The sequence below is a fragment of the Oreochromis aureus genome, linkage group 4, assembly GCF_013358895.1.
Source record: "Oreochromis aureus strain Israel breed Guangdong linkage group 4, ZZ_aureus, whole genome shotgun sequence".
NCBI classification, from domain to species: Eukaryota; Metazoa; Chordata; class Actinopteri; order Cichliformes; family Cichlidae; genus Oreochromis; species Oreochromis aureus.
Genome location: NC_052945.1, coordinates 19,500,106 through 19,515,717, shown reverse-complemented (window position 1 = coordinate 19,515,717; position 15,612 = coordinate 19,500,106). Strand labels below are relative to the sequence as shown.

Genomic DNA, 15,612 nt, shown 5'->3' with positions numbered 1-15,612 from the left:
TATCAAAACATTATAGTGTACAGATCATAAAACAGTGTTGGAAAAGTTTAGTCATCAAATTGAACCACAAATGGAAGTTGCTCTAGTTTTAAACAAAGTAAGATCAATTACTTTCATACATACAAAAAACAGTAAAGGAAAATATGTCAAAACAAAATTAGAAAAATAGTGTGGTGTTCCTTTACTTAAGTATATATTCAGACATCTTGCAAACACTCTTGACACCAAGGTTAATTTAGGATTACAGCATCCATCAACAGCAGAGCAGGGCAGAAGGCAACTCCCAGGGAACGTTTGCACAGATTTGTGTCCACGTTTGTGACCTCAGAACTCAGGCCCAGCCATGGGACTCATGGCCAGCAAGCATAAGTGTTTGTTTCTGTTCTAAGAACAAATCAGCTCGTGGTTCCTCTTCCTTCCCCTCACTCACACGTCTAATACAAACACATGCTGGGTGGGTGTTGGGGTTTATTTGCCTGCTCTTGGTACATGGCTGGCAGTGATTGGTTTAAGCTGCACATTTTTCGAAAGCCACACTGACACAGTTTCACAGAGCTTGATATTGTTTCCTCCACCATCTCTAGAAACAAACGAAATCCCCAGTGATTTGTGTCTTTTTCCATTTCGAGAACATTTGAGCACTTTGTGGCCTATGACCGTACCCCTGGGTGCTTTTCAACGATAAGTGGTGAATAGTGGGAATGCTGCGACCTAACTTGACCCAGCGATCATTCTTGTTGCTCCATGTTTGGCCTTCGTTTTCATTGGTTTTCATTCTATTGTCATGCTGTGAGCTGTCATCTCAGACTGAAACTTCCTGCAGTCTGTGTAGGCTAACCGTGTAAGAGAGACGGTTGATTTGTGGTAATGTATTTGGGTGGGTATGTGTCATTTTTTACAGATGTCGTCTTTAGTTCCGCTACGTTTTTGTGATTCAGATTTCTAGTTTTGAGGGGAATTTTTTTGAAATTGAGAATAATGATAAACGCACTCAAGTCACAGGGTTGCTCCCACATCCATTTTTAAACAATCACACTTTTTTTGCTGTCACTAAAGTACTCCAGCTGTGCATTGGAAAGACCGATGGTTTAAGGATGTAGGCCAAGTTCAGGTCTCAGTTTAATCAGCATTCACAGTAGCTTGTACTACTGCATATGCAAGTTTCAGGGAACGTGACCTGATAAAGACAAATAAGTCAAGTTATCTTTCCTGTTGGGGCTAAAGTGGCCATGCCTGGATAGTCTCTCTTATCAGCACAATTCCATATTATTATATATTTATATTTATTTCAAATAGTTTGCTATTGGTCTATTTCCTCTACTTTTAGAGGAATAAACTTTGAAACATTAAATGTCAGTTTACTGTATTCAGCATTTCTCCCATTTCTAAGATGCTTATTGTGGGGCCAGGACTCTGACTGGTGCGCATTACAAGAGTAAGAGGTCGTCTTTTCACATATCTGGGATAAAAATAAACAAATGAAGTGTGTAAGTTATAAGTTTGGTATCAATCATGTGAAGGACCAGTTTACACACCACTTGTTTAACTCAGAAATCGAAGCTAAAGTTTGTTATTTTGTGTTGTTATGTGATATTTGTTTTAAATGTGTACCCCAGTATCTGATATAACTATTAGCTGTTGTTGTAGCCTCTGTTCTGTTCTGTCATCAGTAGGGATCTCTCTTTCAGCCACACATTTCTTGTGAGAGTCTTATGTGTTGACTTTTGTAAACTAGAGCCAATAAAAATACGGAGCAGTGTCTCAGGATGAGCAGTGGGGGGTAAAGTCATAAAACTGCACTGTCCCATGTAAAGTGAAAGACTCTGTAACCTTAGTTATAAAGTATAGTTGTTGTAAGAGATTATTATAGGGGAGAGGTGAGAACTGAATCGATGGTTTTATGTAGTATTCAGAACAAATATTTAAGGGATGAGTCAGAGTTAAAATAGTAGCTCTGTGCTGTGTGCCAATCCTGCACTATTTCAACACAAAAGTTGGCCATAAAATCTTTCATCTACAATCCATGCAGTCCTGAGCTCCCCATGAATCAGTAGCTTGTAAAACAACCTTTAGCAGCAATAAATTGAAGTCACTTTCAGTATGAATTCATGACTTGAAGTCATATAACTTCTCAGTGACTAATCAGTGTCCTGCATCATGGTGGAACTTTGCCCTCTCTTCGTTACAACTTTGTTGAATTTTGCAGGCATTCCTTAATCCACGGCTCACTTAAGGTCCCACCGCAGCATTTCAGTGAGGATGAGGTCTGGTCTTTGACTCAACCATTGCAGAACCTTGATTCTTTCCTTTTTTAGACATTTTGTTGTAGATTTGCTGCAGTGCTTGTGTTCATTGCCCTGTTGCATTATGGGCAAGTTTTAACTGTTGGTAGATGACCTCACAACTCAATGAATGCAAGCTGCCCGGGTTCTTTAGCCACAAAACAAGCCAAAATCATGACCGCTCCACCACCCTGCCTAACAGCTGGTATGAGGAGTTGCTGTAGTGCTGGTATGCTATGTTTGGTTTTCGCCAAATGTTTCGCTGTGCATGGCTTTACATCTCCACTTTGGTCACATCTGTCCAAAGGACATTGTACCAGAAGCTTTATGGTTTGTTCATTTGCAACTTTACAGACTTAATCTGAGCTGCCATGTTGTTTTTAGAGAGAAGAGGCTTTTCGCTGGAAACCCTTCCATATCTATTTAGTCCAGAGAAGTCTGTGATATGGCATTGCTCCAGACTAGCAACAAAATTTCTGCTTTTCTACAGGTGCTCTATCTGAAGATCAGATAATACAGGCATCTAATTATCCACACCTGGCTGCTATTTACCCTCTTAATTTCTACTGAAAACTGAGTTGTTTGTGAGCTACATAAGCAGCACGAATGAATTCAAAAGCATAAAAATAATCAAAATAAGCAACATCAGCTTCTAACATTTTTGTTATCAGTTAAGTAACTGAGGTTTTATAGGATTAGTTAACTCTCCACTGTTTTACCCATAGACTGTATATAAAGATGGATGTTTTCTCTGGCTCTGAAAAATGAAGCTAATGTGAAATTGGCTTAAGCTCTTTCTCAGTGCCAACAGGGGGTGACTGTGTTGGTTATAGAAATAAGTTTGACTGTGTTGAAGCTCACTTCATGAACCCTATTTAAACGGTCTAAACTTTAACCCTACAAAACTTGAATTGACAGGAAGTTCTTTTTCGTTTAATTAATATTTTCTTGACTAGCCACTTGTTTTAAATTGGGAAATTAAATATTAATTTGCATATATGAGTTTTAACATGTATTATATTTGCTACATCCAGAAGTTAATGCAATTTATTGCTTTAAAAAGCTTTGTGCAATTTATTTAAGTTTTTCGGGTGGTGGTGGGGGCACTTGGCATTAAAGGGTTATTTATCTTACAATTGTAGAAAGAGGTCTCAGTCTCTACTTGCAGTTCTTTTTCTGGTGCAGCATGATGTTTGTTCAGTGACTTATGGTCCTGTTTAGTGTTGTTAGATAATGACTTGCATGTGTTATTGATGGTGGATTTTTTTGTACTGTAGTGCACTGTCCCTCTGTTCCTGATTTTAGTACACATTATTCATAACATTCTGTTTCCAAACCCTTAGATGCCGATGCAAAACTCGAGGCTTCAAGATGGGACTTCACTGACCGATAAACAACATTACTGAACACTGACTCCATCCACAGGCTATAAGTATTGTCCATATTAAAAGGTTAAATAATTTGTATAAGTTGCACAAAAATAAGGTTTGTGTCGTGCACTAACAACTGTGCAAGAATTGCCAAAGGTGCTTGTTTGTGTCAGCAGCTGACAGTTACTTGCTGCACTTGCTGTAAATCTTGAATGTTGGTTTTCTTTGCAGTAACTCGGATCTTTTTTTAAATTATTCAGATAAACAGAAGTATTTTTTTCACAATATCAAGCAACTCATTCATATTTCTTTGAAATAATCTTACTTTACATCTGTAGATAAAACCATATACCATGTTGCTAAGGACCATTTCCTCAGCTTCTTGTAACATATTAACAGATTTAAGCTGTTAAGGGCTGGACATGCCACTAATTTAGAATTCGTAATGGATGAGCAATAGGGTGAATAGAGAAGTCTGGGTCCTGTGTCAGCAGGTGTAGTTCCTGTTATACCTAACAGCTTAGTCAATAAACCAACCCTTCTACAGTGATAAGCAAATGTGAATGTCATACATTTCTGCAGCTTTGGATGGGAGGCAAGGAGGGAGCGGCTGCAGTTTCCACATACCTTCAGTTACATTCGACAGCATTTCTGCTGAGACAGAAACCAAACAGCTTCTAGCATAGCATAATAATTTTGAAGTGAGAAAAATAGAAGAGGTGCTAAATTAACGATAGATCCAGCTGTAATCTGTCTAACGGCTTACAGTCAGCATGGTTACGGTGGACTTCAAGACACTCACAGCACCGGTGGGCATTTTAAGGATACTGGCAGTGGTCTTAACCTGCATCTCCTTCAGCCTGGTGGCATCACTGGGCCACATTTCTCTGTCCTTCTGGGCCTGGTGCATGTTCAGCTGGTGTTTCTGCTTCTGCATCACCTTCCTCGTGCTCCTCCTGGAACTGACAACTCTAAACACAAAGCTGCCCATCTCCTGGGATGACTTCACTGCTGCATTTGCCATGTTGGCTACCCTGATGGTATGTGTCGATTTTTATCTAATGTCATTTGTCTGTTCTTGCTATAGCTATTGCTGCAGGTTGTATGAAGGACTAGCCAGCTTTCTTCATGATCATTGCCACTGAGACTTTGCTAAAGAAAATAAAAGTGTTTTAAGCTGAACTTAAATTTAAAGGTTTCATAAGGCTCAAACTACTTTAAGTACAATTAAACTACTTCATGAAAAATAAGAGGCAGATTAACTATGTTTTTAGAGATAGCCATATCAACAACACCCTAAATGATGAGTTTAAAAGTCCCATGGTAGAGCTTTATTTTTTTGCAGCTTTATCAATAATCTATAACTAGTTAAACTGAGTGAAACACAAGAAATCAGTCAAAATGAACTCTGAGTATCTTTAAAAAATTCCACCCTTTCTTTCACACAGATGTTCACAGCAGCTGTTATCTATCCATATTTCTACGTCTGCTCTAGCTGCGGCAGAGGTATTGGTGCCAGTGTCACGACCTGCTTGGCCTTCATCCTCTACGCCGTTGAGGTGGGGCTTACCCGGGCCAAACCTGGTGAGATCAGTGGATTCCTTTCCACAATCCCAGGCCTCCTCAAGGTTTTAGAGGCCTTTGTGGCCTGCATCATCTTCATCTGTTTGGACTTCACCTTTTACTCTAACTTCCCGGGGCTCCAGTGGTGTGTTGCCGTCTACTCCATCTGCTTCATTTTTGCCCTCCTCGTCATCATTTTTACCATCGGCCGCCTGCTTTCTCTCTTCCCCGCACCCTTCGACAAAGTCTTGACGGTGTGCAATGTGCTGGCAGTGCTGATGTACTTCACAGCTGTGGTCATTTGGCCATTTTACAGCTTTAGGAACAATTTAGGCAACAGGGATTTTTACATAGTCATTACTGTGATGACCTGCTTGAACCTCATTGCTTACATTGTCGATACAGTTTACTCGTTTAAGCTCGTCTTCTTCGTCAGCAGAACATAGGTTGCAAAAACACCCCAAAAAGTCAGCGTGAACTTATCTTTGATTGATTGATTGATTGATTGATTGATTGTATCATAGTTATTTTTATGATGGTTTATGTCATTTTGTTTTGCTGCAGATTTCATATTAATTAGAGCAGCTTTTTTTTTTTTTTTTTTTTTTTTTTATACGATTTTGCATTTTTTGAAGCCATAAAATAGTTGTGGTTGATTCAGGTTTTTTTATTCAGGTTTATGAGCCTGTAAAAGGACTGATTAGGAAACTCATTCAGTTCGGTTTCTTACAAATCTCACCCTGATAAAGAACACTAAAATCCAGTCATTGTGGTTACTGAAGGTTATTGAACAAGCCTACATACTCATGTGGTTGTTTTAGCACCTCGGTAAAAAAGTATGATGAGCCAATCTTAAATAAATACCATTTTCATGGTTTCATGGTTAAATACTGAACTCCTCTTTGAGAATGTTTGCAAAGGTGTGTCCAAGTGTGCATATCCTGCATTACACACAGCTATGGGTTTCGAGATGACAACTCCACTCCCATTTTTCGATCATGGTGAAAGAGATCAAAGAGTAAGTGAAAGAGAACAAAAGAGAGCAGAGTTAAGACAGTTTTTTGTTTTGTTTTTTTTAAATCCTGGCAGTCTTTAGCTGTTAAAGAAAGAAGCTGCTTTGTTTTGTGCTAATGATTTAACTGCTGATGATGAGCTGAGCTGTCGAACTGCTCCTCTTTTGTGTTTACACAGGAAAAGGATTACTGGACGTTTACTGCCAGAACAGGTTTATTTATTCAATCCAAAGCGCTAAAGTCAGTTGGATTATATTTGGATTTTGTCCAAACAGTAATAAAACATCATTTTTATAAATATTTTAAAGTTTTTAAGGTTGAAGCAAACCTTAACTCAGTGTCACATAGTTAAAATTTCCCTTCGTAAATCTATTACTTAAAGGGAAAGTACAGGATAAGTACTTTTCCATATTAGTTTTGTTTTAAAGAACCGTATGAACCATAAAAGCAGTTGCTCAAGGTTAGCCGAGTTTGCTTATCACAGTATAAGTTATAAAATTGATAACCACTAGCATATATGGTTGAAGCGTAACCTTTCACCCATCGTGTACAGCAACCCGCATACAAAAATGGGAACAACTGAGAGATTTATTTTTTTAAAAAGGAAGAAACTACAAACTGGAAGAACTGGGGAGGAAGAGACCACATGGGTCACATCCACATTCTGCATCTGCAGAATTAATATGTGTGTTAAAGTGCAGTGATGATGATTGTGTGTTCTTTTTAATTGTATTCTCATAAACGTACACGTTTCTCTGCTTCTTTGTTTTGTGGTTTGTTTAAGGTTTTTTTGCATTTTAAATATTCATGTCATGAATGTTTAAGTAAATGAGTCATATGATTTCCAATGTGTAAGTAAATGGAAGAGTACTTATATAACAGTTTATCTATTCTAACCCTCATTTATCCAGCCTTTCACACACATTCATACACGCACTTTGTTCTATAGCACCTTTTCTAGCTTTCATGCTAACACTCACATGGATGCACCATGGAGGAAACTCAGGTCAGTGTCTTCAGTGCTTTGCCCAAAGTAGCCAGGGATTGAACCACTGCTCCCCCACTAAAATTTAAAAGCTCAATAACATAATTTAATAGCTTTTATTCTATAAAAATGTCCCCAAGCACTCTCTTTAAACTACCCAGAAGCAATAAATCAAGTCTACAGGATAAAAGGCATTTTTTTCTAGGATATGACCTGCACCCCATCACTATGCTGTACTGAGCTGGGTTTGTGCCAAAGACCAGAGTCCATTGTGGGTTGCGAGGCTAACATGATAACGCCCAATGAGTATCCAATCAATGACGTGAAACAGGGGTCATAAACAGCTCGGATAAGCCCAGGATGCTCTGAGTGAATGTGCACCACCACTTGCATTTCTGTTTCAAAGAACGCACCTGCTCCGGCCTTCATGGATATTTTTAGCTGCTATCATTTAAGCTGGTTTCAAAATCAAGGACTTGCTGTACACTGAGTACAGTAAACTGACTTGGAAAACCAAAGAAGACTTTTTTCTCATTTTTAGGTCAAAGACACTCATCCTGTCCAGACATGGTGAATGTAGATGTCCGATCCCTCACCCAGCCTGTGGGGATCATCCGAATAATGGCAGTCATCCTCACTTGCATGTGTTTTAGCCTGGCGGGAGCAGAAGGAGTTTATTCATCTTCCTACTGGGCGTGGTGCATGTTCACTTGGTGCTTCTGCTTCTTCTTCACGTTTCTGATTGTCATCCTGGAGTTCACCACTGTCCACAGCAAAGTACCTTTCGCCTGGGATGACTTCACTACTGCCTTCGCAATGCTTGCGAGCCTTATGTGCCTGATTGTCTCCATCATCTACCCCACTTTTTTCACCTGCAAAACCTGCCACCGGGCCATTGGTGCTGCCGTGGTCTCCTGGGTTTGTTTCGCCGCATATGCAGGTGAGGTGGTCTTAACACGCCTTTATCCTCGAGGGGAAACCAGCGGGTTCCTCTCCACGCTGCCGGGGATAATGAAGATGCTGGAGACCTTCTTTGCCTGTCTCATCTTTGTGTCCCTGGATGGAAGCCAGTACACTGGTAATTCAGGAATCCAGTGGTGCGTGGCTGTGTACTCCTTGTGTTTTATCTTTTCCATCATCATAATCCTGCTCACCCTCGCACAGCTGACCTCCTACTTGCCGATCTCCTTCGACAAGGTGGTGATTGTCTATAACATTTTGGCAGCAGTGATGTACACGACAGCTATGGTGATCTGGCCACTCTACAGTTTCTCTAACAACAAACAAAGACCCCCTAACTGTGGTCACTTCTGTCCGTGGGATAAGCTGGTGGTGGTCACCTTCATGACAATCTTTAACTTTATTGTTTACACCCTGGACACTATGTACTCGATACGTCTTGTGTTCTGCATCATGAATCGTGAAGACTAATATGAAACAAAACATGCTCTGTGTTTGCATCACTCTTAATAGAACAAGGTTATAAAAGTGTTTCAATTTTTTATAAACTTGTGTTATACAGCTGTTGTTATTGCTAAATGAATCCAATATAGTCTATTATAGTCTAAAGTGCTGTCTCAAATAACTGCATGAAAGAAATGTAAAGTACCAAAACATACTCAGTTAATGATTAGATCTGTAGTATCACTGTCATAAAATCTAAAAAAAAACAAATACAACAATATAATGAGTGGAACTTTGGATCCTGAGGTGATTAAACAGTACAGGCAATAATGTTGAGGTCATCTATAGCTCTGCTGCATTGTGTAGTCAAATTATATGCCAAATAAAGGTGGGTGTGTTCACATTCATCTTTTTACTTGACGGTGTCGCAACTTTCTGATGAAAGGAAGAGTTTGACAAGTGACATTTCATTGTATAATAAACAGGGTGGTTATTTTTCAAAAAAATGAAGGCCTGTACAAAAACAAAATGTTATTGATGTACTTTACTCTTGAGTGTTAGCGTAAAGCCTGATTGATATGTTATTTGTTTAGGCCGATACCAATATCTGCTGATTTAAAAAGTCTGATGTCCAATATCGGATGATATAAATGTAAACAGATTTCAGCCAATAACTGCACATTTGCTGTTTGTAGTTTATATACTTGTTTACATTCTGGCCAGTCAGCTGGTTGTTGTGTTTGTGGCAACTTTCCTGTTGCCAACAAGAAAGTTACTGAATGCCCTCTGCTGGACAAACTTCTCGGCATGAAGACTCGTGCTGCATGGGTGCTTCTCCAGTCCCTTGGTTACTTTTTAATTTTCATTTACTGGCCAATATAAATGCCAGTACAGTCAGATCGACATTTAGATAATGGTATCTCCTTCAAAGGTGAAGGTCGATATTGTTACCTTCATGTAGAACCAAGTATCATGCATAGAAAAATGAAAGCAAAAGTCTAGTATTATTTTGTTTGTGCTGAACTACTTAAAAATGAACGTGTCCTAGTTTTAACAATAGTAATCTACAAACCAACGTGTGACATTGACGTGTATGTTCATCTTTTAGATCCAGTTAATAACAACTGTTTCCATGTTCCCAGACTTTCTGCTATTCGGGTCTTGTCACCTGAATTATATAATAAAGAGGACATTTTGTTCCCTAAATGTCAAGCCAGTGTTGCAGATAAATATATAATAAAACCAAACTCCTTTGTGTGTAGCACAAACAGGAAAATATAAACCCTGAAAGGCAAACAGACCTGTCACTGAGATGGGGCTGGAAGAAATGAGAGAACTACAGGGAAAGATTTTTTTTTTTTTCTAAAGGCGGCGATGAAGCAGAGACAGCAGTGAGACGGCAAGAAATTTCCAGACCTTGGTGGGATACGTGGGAAAGCCAAAAAAGAAAATGAAGTTGGATTTGTTGGAAGGTGTTTTCTTTCTTTTTTCCCCCTTTCTTTCTTCTTTAGAGATGTGCTGGGCAGGCCTGGAAAGCTAGGAAGCAAAAAGTAGGACCTCAGTTAATTCTTTTAAAACAGCTTCATCCAGATCTTACCTGTAATCCCAAAGGTATTGTGCTGCCCGGTATACCAATCTGTGTGAGTGAGCTTGGGTCAAATAGAGTAAGTGAAGCATGGAAATTTAGCTTTTCTTCTCATGTCAGTCTGTCAGAAGGAAAGACCACATTTAAGTAAATCGTCTATATATGCCAGACGTGACAGTAAATTGGATTCTGTAAGGTGTGCTTTGATTTAGATTACACAATGGACAACTCACGATCAGCAGTTCATGAGTTTCTTCCACTTCAGGGGGGGAAAAGAGGTATGAAAAAGTACACTGTACAACACATCCAAAAAGTGCCTTCCTTATTAGAAGGAGTTGCAGTAAAATGTATTTTGTGACTGTATTTACTATTCAAAGCATCTATGTTTAGTGTAGTTAAATCAACCAACACATTCTCCCTGTGTGTTTGCTCATTAAATACCAGCAGAGTGAGTGGTAATTATTAACTAGTTCTAACTTTTAGTTGGAATACTAAAGTAATACGGAAGAGAACAAAGAATTGATGATAACATAAAACAACTGTTCAAGGAGATTTAATTATTAAAGCACAAAACTATCACGGAAAACATAATGCAAAAGAATTTAACACAATCTTAAGCTGAATTATTCTTTTGAAAAATGGAACAAACAGTATTAATAAGAAGCCTTATAGTGCACAAAGTGCACAGTGAATACATAAAAATACTCACTCAGAATCATATACACTAAATTATTGAATCATAATTATTTATTTTTGTTGTCTTTATATCTCTTTAATGTTGGAGCTACTGAGGTAAGTTTGTGCTTCATTTGCTTGTTGCTAGGGAACCAAGTGCATTCACCCCCGATTGGTTGGCTGTGGTTTCTGGAGGTTTCTGGATCAAATCAGTTGCAAAGAAGGTGGTGCACCAAAAAACCTCAGAGAGATTGGTGTGGTTGTTAGTAGACTGCCATTTTTGCCTGTAGTTTATGCAACTTGTTTCAAAATGTGCAATTTTTCCACTTTCAAGTTAACTTTTTATAGTTTCTCTCCTCCTCCTCAGAGAGTAACTGGGCAGTGTTTGTACACAGGTCTGTCGCTTCCATTCAAACTGTCAGTGCAGAATAGCTTGTAACCAAAGAAATCACTGGAGGATTTTCCCTGACTGAGATTTCGGCGATCATTTTGCCCCTCAACTCACAACAGCCTAAAGCAACCACACAGTCAGGGAGGAGTCGGGGCCTGGGAGGGCTAATCATTTTTCAGGACAGATTGGTGCCATCCCATGCCCCCCTTCTGGATACATCCCTGCTTAGTAACACTTTAAATCCCATGTGTTTGCAAAGGTATAATAAATATTCTACACAGTTCTTGCAACATTTTTAGTGCTGTATTTGTCAGCTTTATTAAGTTGTTACTAAGGAGTTTTGGCTGTTGATGAATACATTTGTCACCAACACCTACAGTGTGTTTCTTGTTCCTGGTCTCTATGCTGTTCTCCAGCTAATCTTTTCCTTACTGTGTAACCAATCACAGCAGACCCTGTATCTGGTTCTGCTGGCGGTCCCTTGCTGAGTTCTTCTTCTTCTCTAGTTTCACCAAATGCAGCTCCTAAGGGATTTGAGTTCTCCTAATAAACTTCATCTTGACCTAATATTGTAAGATCTTTACCTCACATTATAAAGTCAGTGTTTTGTGAATTAGAACTAAATGAATAAATTCAACCAAAGTGAACTGAATGGAAGCTGAATTAAATTACATTTAAATTTATGGCCAAAACATTGAACTGAAGACTACTCAAGGCACATATTGATGCTTAAAAAAAGCAGTTGCTGTATCTTCATGCAGGTATTTTTTTTTCTTTCTTCATTTTTTTTGTCTCGTGTGTCCAAAGAGACTGCAGCTGCAGATTCAAAATGCAGACATTTTACCACGTGCACAGCCAAAATCCAACTACACAACACAAGAAATGTTCTCTTTGTATCAGCACTGAGGAGACACGTTTGAAAAAGTCAGACTGAAAAAAAACATCTGGAGGCTTGATGAGTATATTCAGCTTGAGCTAGAGGTCGACTGATTGTCCGTGAGCGTGCATGTGACTGTTCAAAATCAGGGATTCTGGCTGTGAAAGAAGGCTGAAAGTAAGCAGTGTGAGTTAACACAGCATGCATGTTTAATGCAGCTGGTGATCTGTATGTCCAGCTAATCTCGTAGGGCATGCTATTGCAAGAATATTTCATTGTGGGACTAACAAGGCAGAACAATCTGAACCACACATCACATACCAAATGGTATGTGATAAATACAGGCACTGGTACAGCCACAGAGAAAACTAATCTACGCACAGGGTTTAGACCGTACATTAATTTTAAGCAAAAAATCCAGGCCTACTCTATGTCAGCATGTCAGCAATAAAATTATGCTAACCCAGTTATTCGTGTGCAAGTAACATGGCCCAGCTGGTAGATTTGATTGTGGCAGATTTGTGTAAACCCGTGTGTGTGTATGTGTTCGCGTGAGACATATTCTTCATCACATCATCACCGAGCAATATTCAGATCAATCGCTGCTATGCGGCCGTCACGGTGTTCTTCAGACAATAGCACAGAAATTCATTTGTCCCCATGCTGAACTTTCTAGACAGAATTGTTATGTGATTTATTGAATTATGTTCCCAACTAGATGTGAAAAAAACACGGTGATCTGTGTTTCAAAATAGGTCCTTGAAAAAAGAGGTAAGAAGTGCCAGAGGTAGGTGCATCTGACAGGAAAGAGAAAGGAAAGACCATCAGAGCAGCAGATGAGAGGCTTGCTGTCCTGGAGAGGAAAGGGATGAAAGTGCAGACCACCCCAGACTCAAAGCAGAGAGTCATCCTGAAAGTTTGCTAATGATAACATGTGGATAGTATGGCTGAATTTTATTGTTGGGAATTACTCATCTTAACGTCAACTGACTCTGCTTTTTAAAGGGTTTTGTTAGAGGGGACACGTGCTCCTTTCCTTTCATACCAACCTGCAGTACATTCATCAAACACTGAAAAGCAAAACCTTTCCATGGGCACAACCTCAATTGTCCCCTTTAACTTGCTTTCAAAGCTGCTTCATTTATCCAGTTAAATTCAGACATTATTGTATACCTCCTTCTTAATAATTATCACCAAATATAAAAGAAATCACAAAAACATAGAGCTTTAATAAGACTGAAACAGGAGAATAATAACTACACCCACCTGCTACTTTATTAGTTGTACTTTCAGCTTGTACCTGGTTAGACCTCCTTTTTCCTTTACAACACATGTCATAGATTCAACAAGCTGCCATACTGGCATGATAGGATCACACAGTTGCTGCAGATTTGTCAGCTGCACATACATAATAAAAATCACCTGTTCCACCACATCCCACAAGGGCTTGGAATGCTGATCGACATGATCAGCAATAATACTCAAGTAAGTTGTGGCATTTAAACAATCTGCAACTGGTACTAAATGGCCCAGAGTGTGCTAATATCCCCCACACTACTACACCAACAACAAGAACCTGAATTATAGGTGCAACATGGGATGGCTCGTGTTGGTTGTACTAGTGATGTGTGGGTCGCAAACGGCTCTTAGAGCCGACTTTTTGAAGTGAACGACACGAGCCGGCTCCCCGTGGGGTTTTTTATTTTTCTTCCTCTCACCCTCTCTCTCGCACTTTTTTTCCTCTTCACTCTGCACACAAGCCTTGTGCTTTGCGCTGGGAAGAGGGGGGAGGGGCGGTAGTTAGGAACAGAGCCGGAGGGAAAGAAAGAGTAAGGCTACGTTCACACTGCAGGTCTTAATGCTCAATTCCAATTTTTTGATCAAATCCGATTTTTTTGTCTGCTTGTTCACACTACAAATAAAATGCGACAGCAAACGCACTCTAGTGTGAACGCTCAAAGCGGCCCGCATGCGCAAAAGAAGACATCACACACAACTCGCTCTGTTTAGACCCAGACCAAACAATATTGTTTGACTGATGGCCCTTAATATAAAGACTTCGGACTTTACGTTTCCCAATTTTTGCTTTAAGTTATTTTGCTATTCACATAATAATGTAAATAACCTAATAATGATCCTTATTGCTGTTTTAGAGAGGAGCGGTGCTTCAAAGGATAGTTGCAGATTTCTGTCAGAATCTGCAGATTATACAGTACAAATAAAATGTTCACGTTTCTCCAACGTTGTCTTCCCAACAGTTTCACTGACATCTACACTGGATGGCCAGGAAGCGTTTGCGATGTCTTCTCGGGCGCTTCTCCGGCGCTGATAATTGGCGTCTGTCTTGTGTCAGTGACATAAAAGACGGATTTAATGCGACATGACCGTTCAAACAGCAGTCGCTTTCTAAAACATCGGATATGTATCGGATTCAGTACCACATACGAAAGTGACCCAGATCGGATTTGAAAATATCGGATTCGTGCCGTTCACACTGTCACACCATGATCGGATATGGGTCGCATAGGGTCGAAAAAGTCGGATTTGATGCTCTTTCGCCTGCAGTGTGAACGTAGCCTAAGAGCGCCAGGGACAACAACGTCACATTAGAAAGGTATAGTAATCATCCACAACTATTTTCAGTTGCGGATGATAAAGGATTCAGAAAGTTTATTCATGCAGGCCTATATGGCATCTTCTTTTTGTTTTCATATTTTTTCATATTTATAGTTAATTGTGTTGTGGTTTGCAGTGTTTTGTGTTGTTTCACTTTAAATTTGTTTAAAAGGAAAAAGCTGAAAATCTAAATAGTTAAAAGTTGAAATGTAAATAGTTGGTTTTTGTATTATATGATTTATTTATTACATTTTATGTGGCGTGAATAAATAAAAGTATATTTACGGTGGCCCCTAGAGACAAAGCACATAAAAACTCCAAAGCACGTACAAAACACAACAGAAGTGCTCCAGGATGCTAGGGGCAGTGTTGAGCTTTTGTTACCTAGTGGCTACACAAGCCAGCAAGTACCAACAACCGGATTTGGTGTGTGGTAGTAACAGGTAAATTAACGGGTTTTTTTAAATTATTTGAATATATATGAGTGCTTGTGTATAAATACACAAACAATACACATATGCTTTCAATTGTGTAATTTAAGTGATCTAGGTAGCTCTGTTTTGGAAGTTCAGTTAACGCTACGAATGTGTTTTGGAGTTTGTACGTCCTTTGTCTCTAGGGGCCACTGTATATATTTATATATAAACATATATAAATAAAACCACAGTTTTTTTTACATTAGTAATTCCTTTTGTGCATAATTTTATATTGTTGTAAGGTTGTTTTGTTGCTTTAATTAATTTAAATTAATTAAAGCAACAAAACAACCTGAAGAGCCGGTTGGGAGCCGAAAGAGACGGCTCTTTTTAGAGAACCGGCTCTTTCGGCTCGGCTCACTAAAAAGAGCCGAA

The 15,612-nt window shown here is 39.2% G+C and overlaps 2 protein-coding genes across 2 annotated transcripts; both read left to right on the top strand.

Moving 5' to 3' along the window:
* The first annotated feature begins 4,254 nt into the window (after window positions 1–4,254).
* Window positions 4,255–5,786, top strand: LOC116315639 (myeloid-associated differentiation marker-like). The gene is made up of 2 exons (XM_031733982.2): window positions 4,255–4,692; window positions 5,101–5,786. Exons 1-2 carry the CDS (start codon window positions 4,426–4,428, stop codon window positions 5,659–5,661), a joined length of 828 nt encoding a protein of 275 aa, XP_031589842.1. The 5' UTR covers window positions 4,255–4,425; the 3' UTR covers window positions 5,662–5,786.
* Window positions 5,787–7,601: 1,815 nt separating this feature from the next.
* Window positions 7,602–9,028, top strand: LOC116315638 (myeloid-associated differentiation marker homolog). Its single transcript, XM_031733981.2, has one exon. It carries the CDS (start codon window positions 7,781–7,783, stop codon window positions 8,642–8,644), a length of 864 nt encoding a protein of 287 aa, XP_031589841.2. The 5' UTR covers window positions 7,602–7,780; the 3' UTR covers window positions 8,645–9,028.
* The last annotated feature ends 6,584 nt before the right edge of the window (window positions 9,029–15,612 follow it).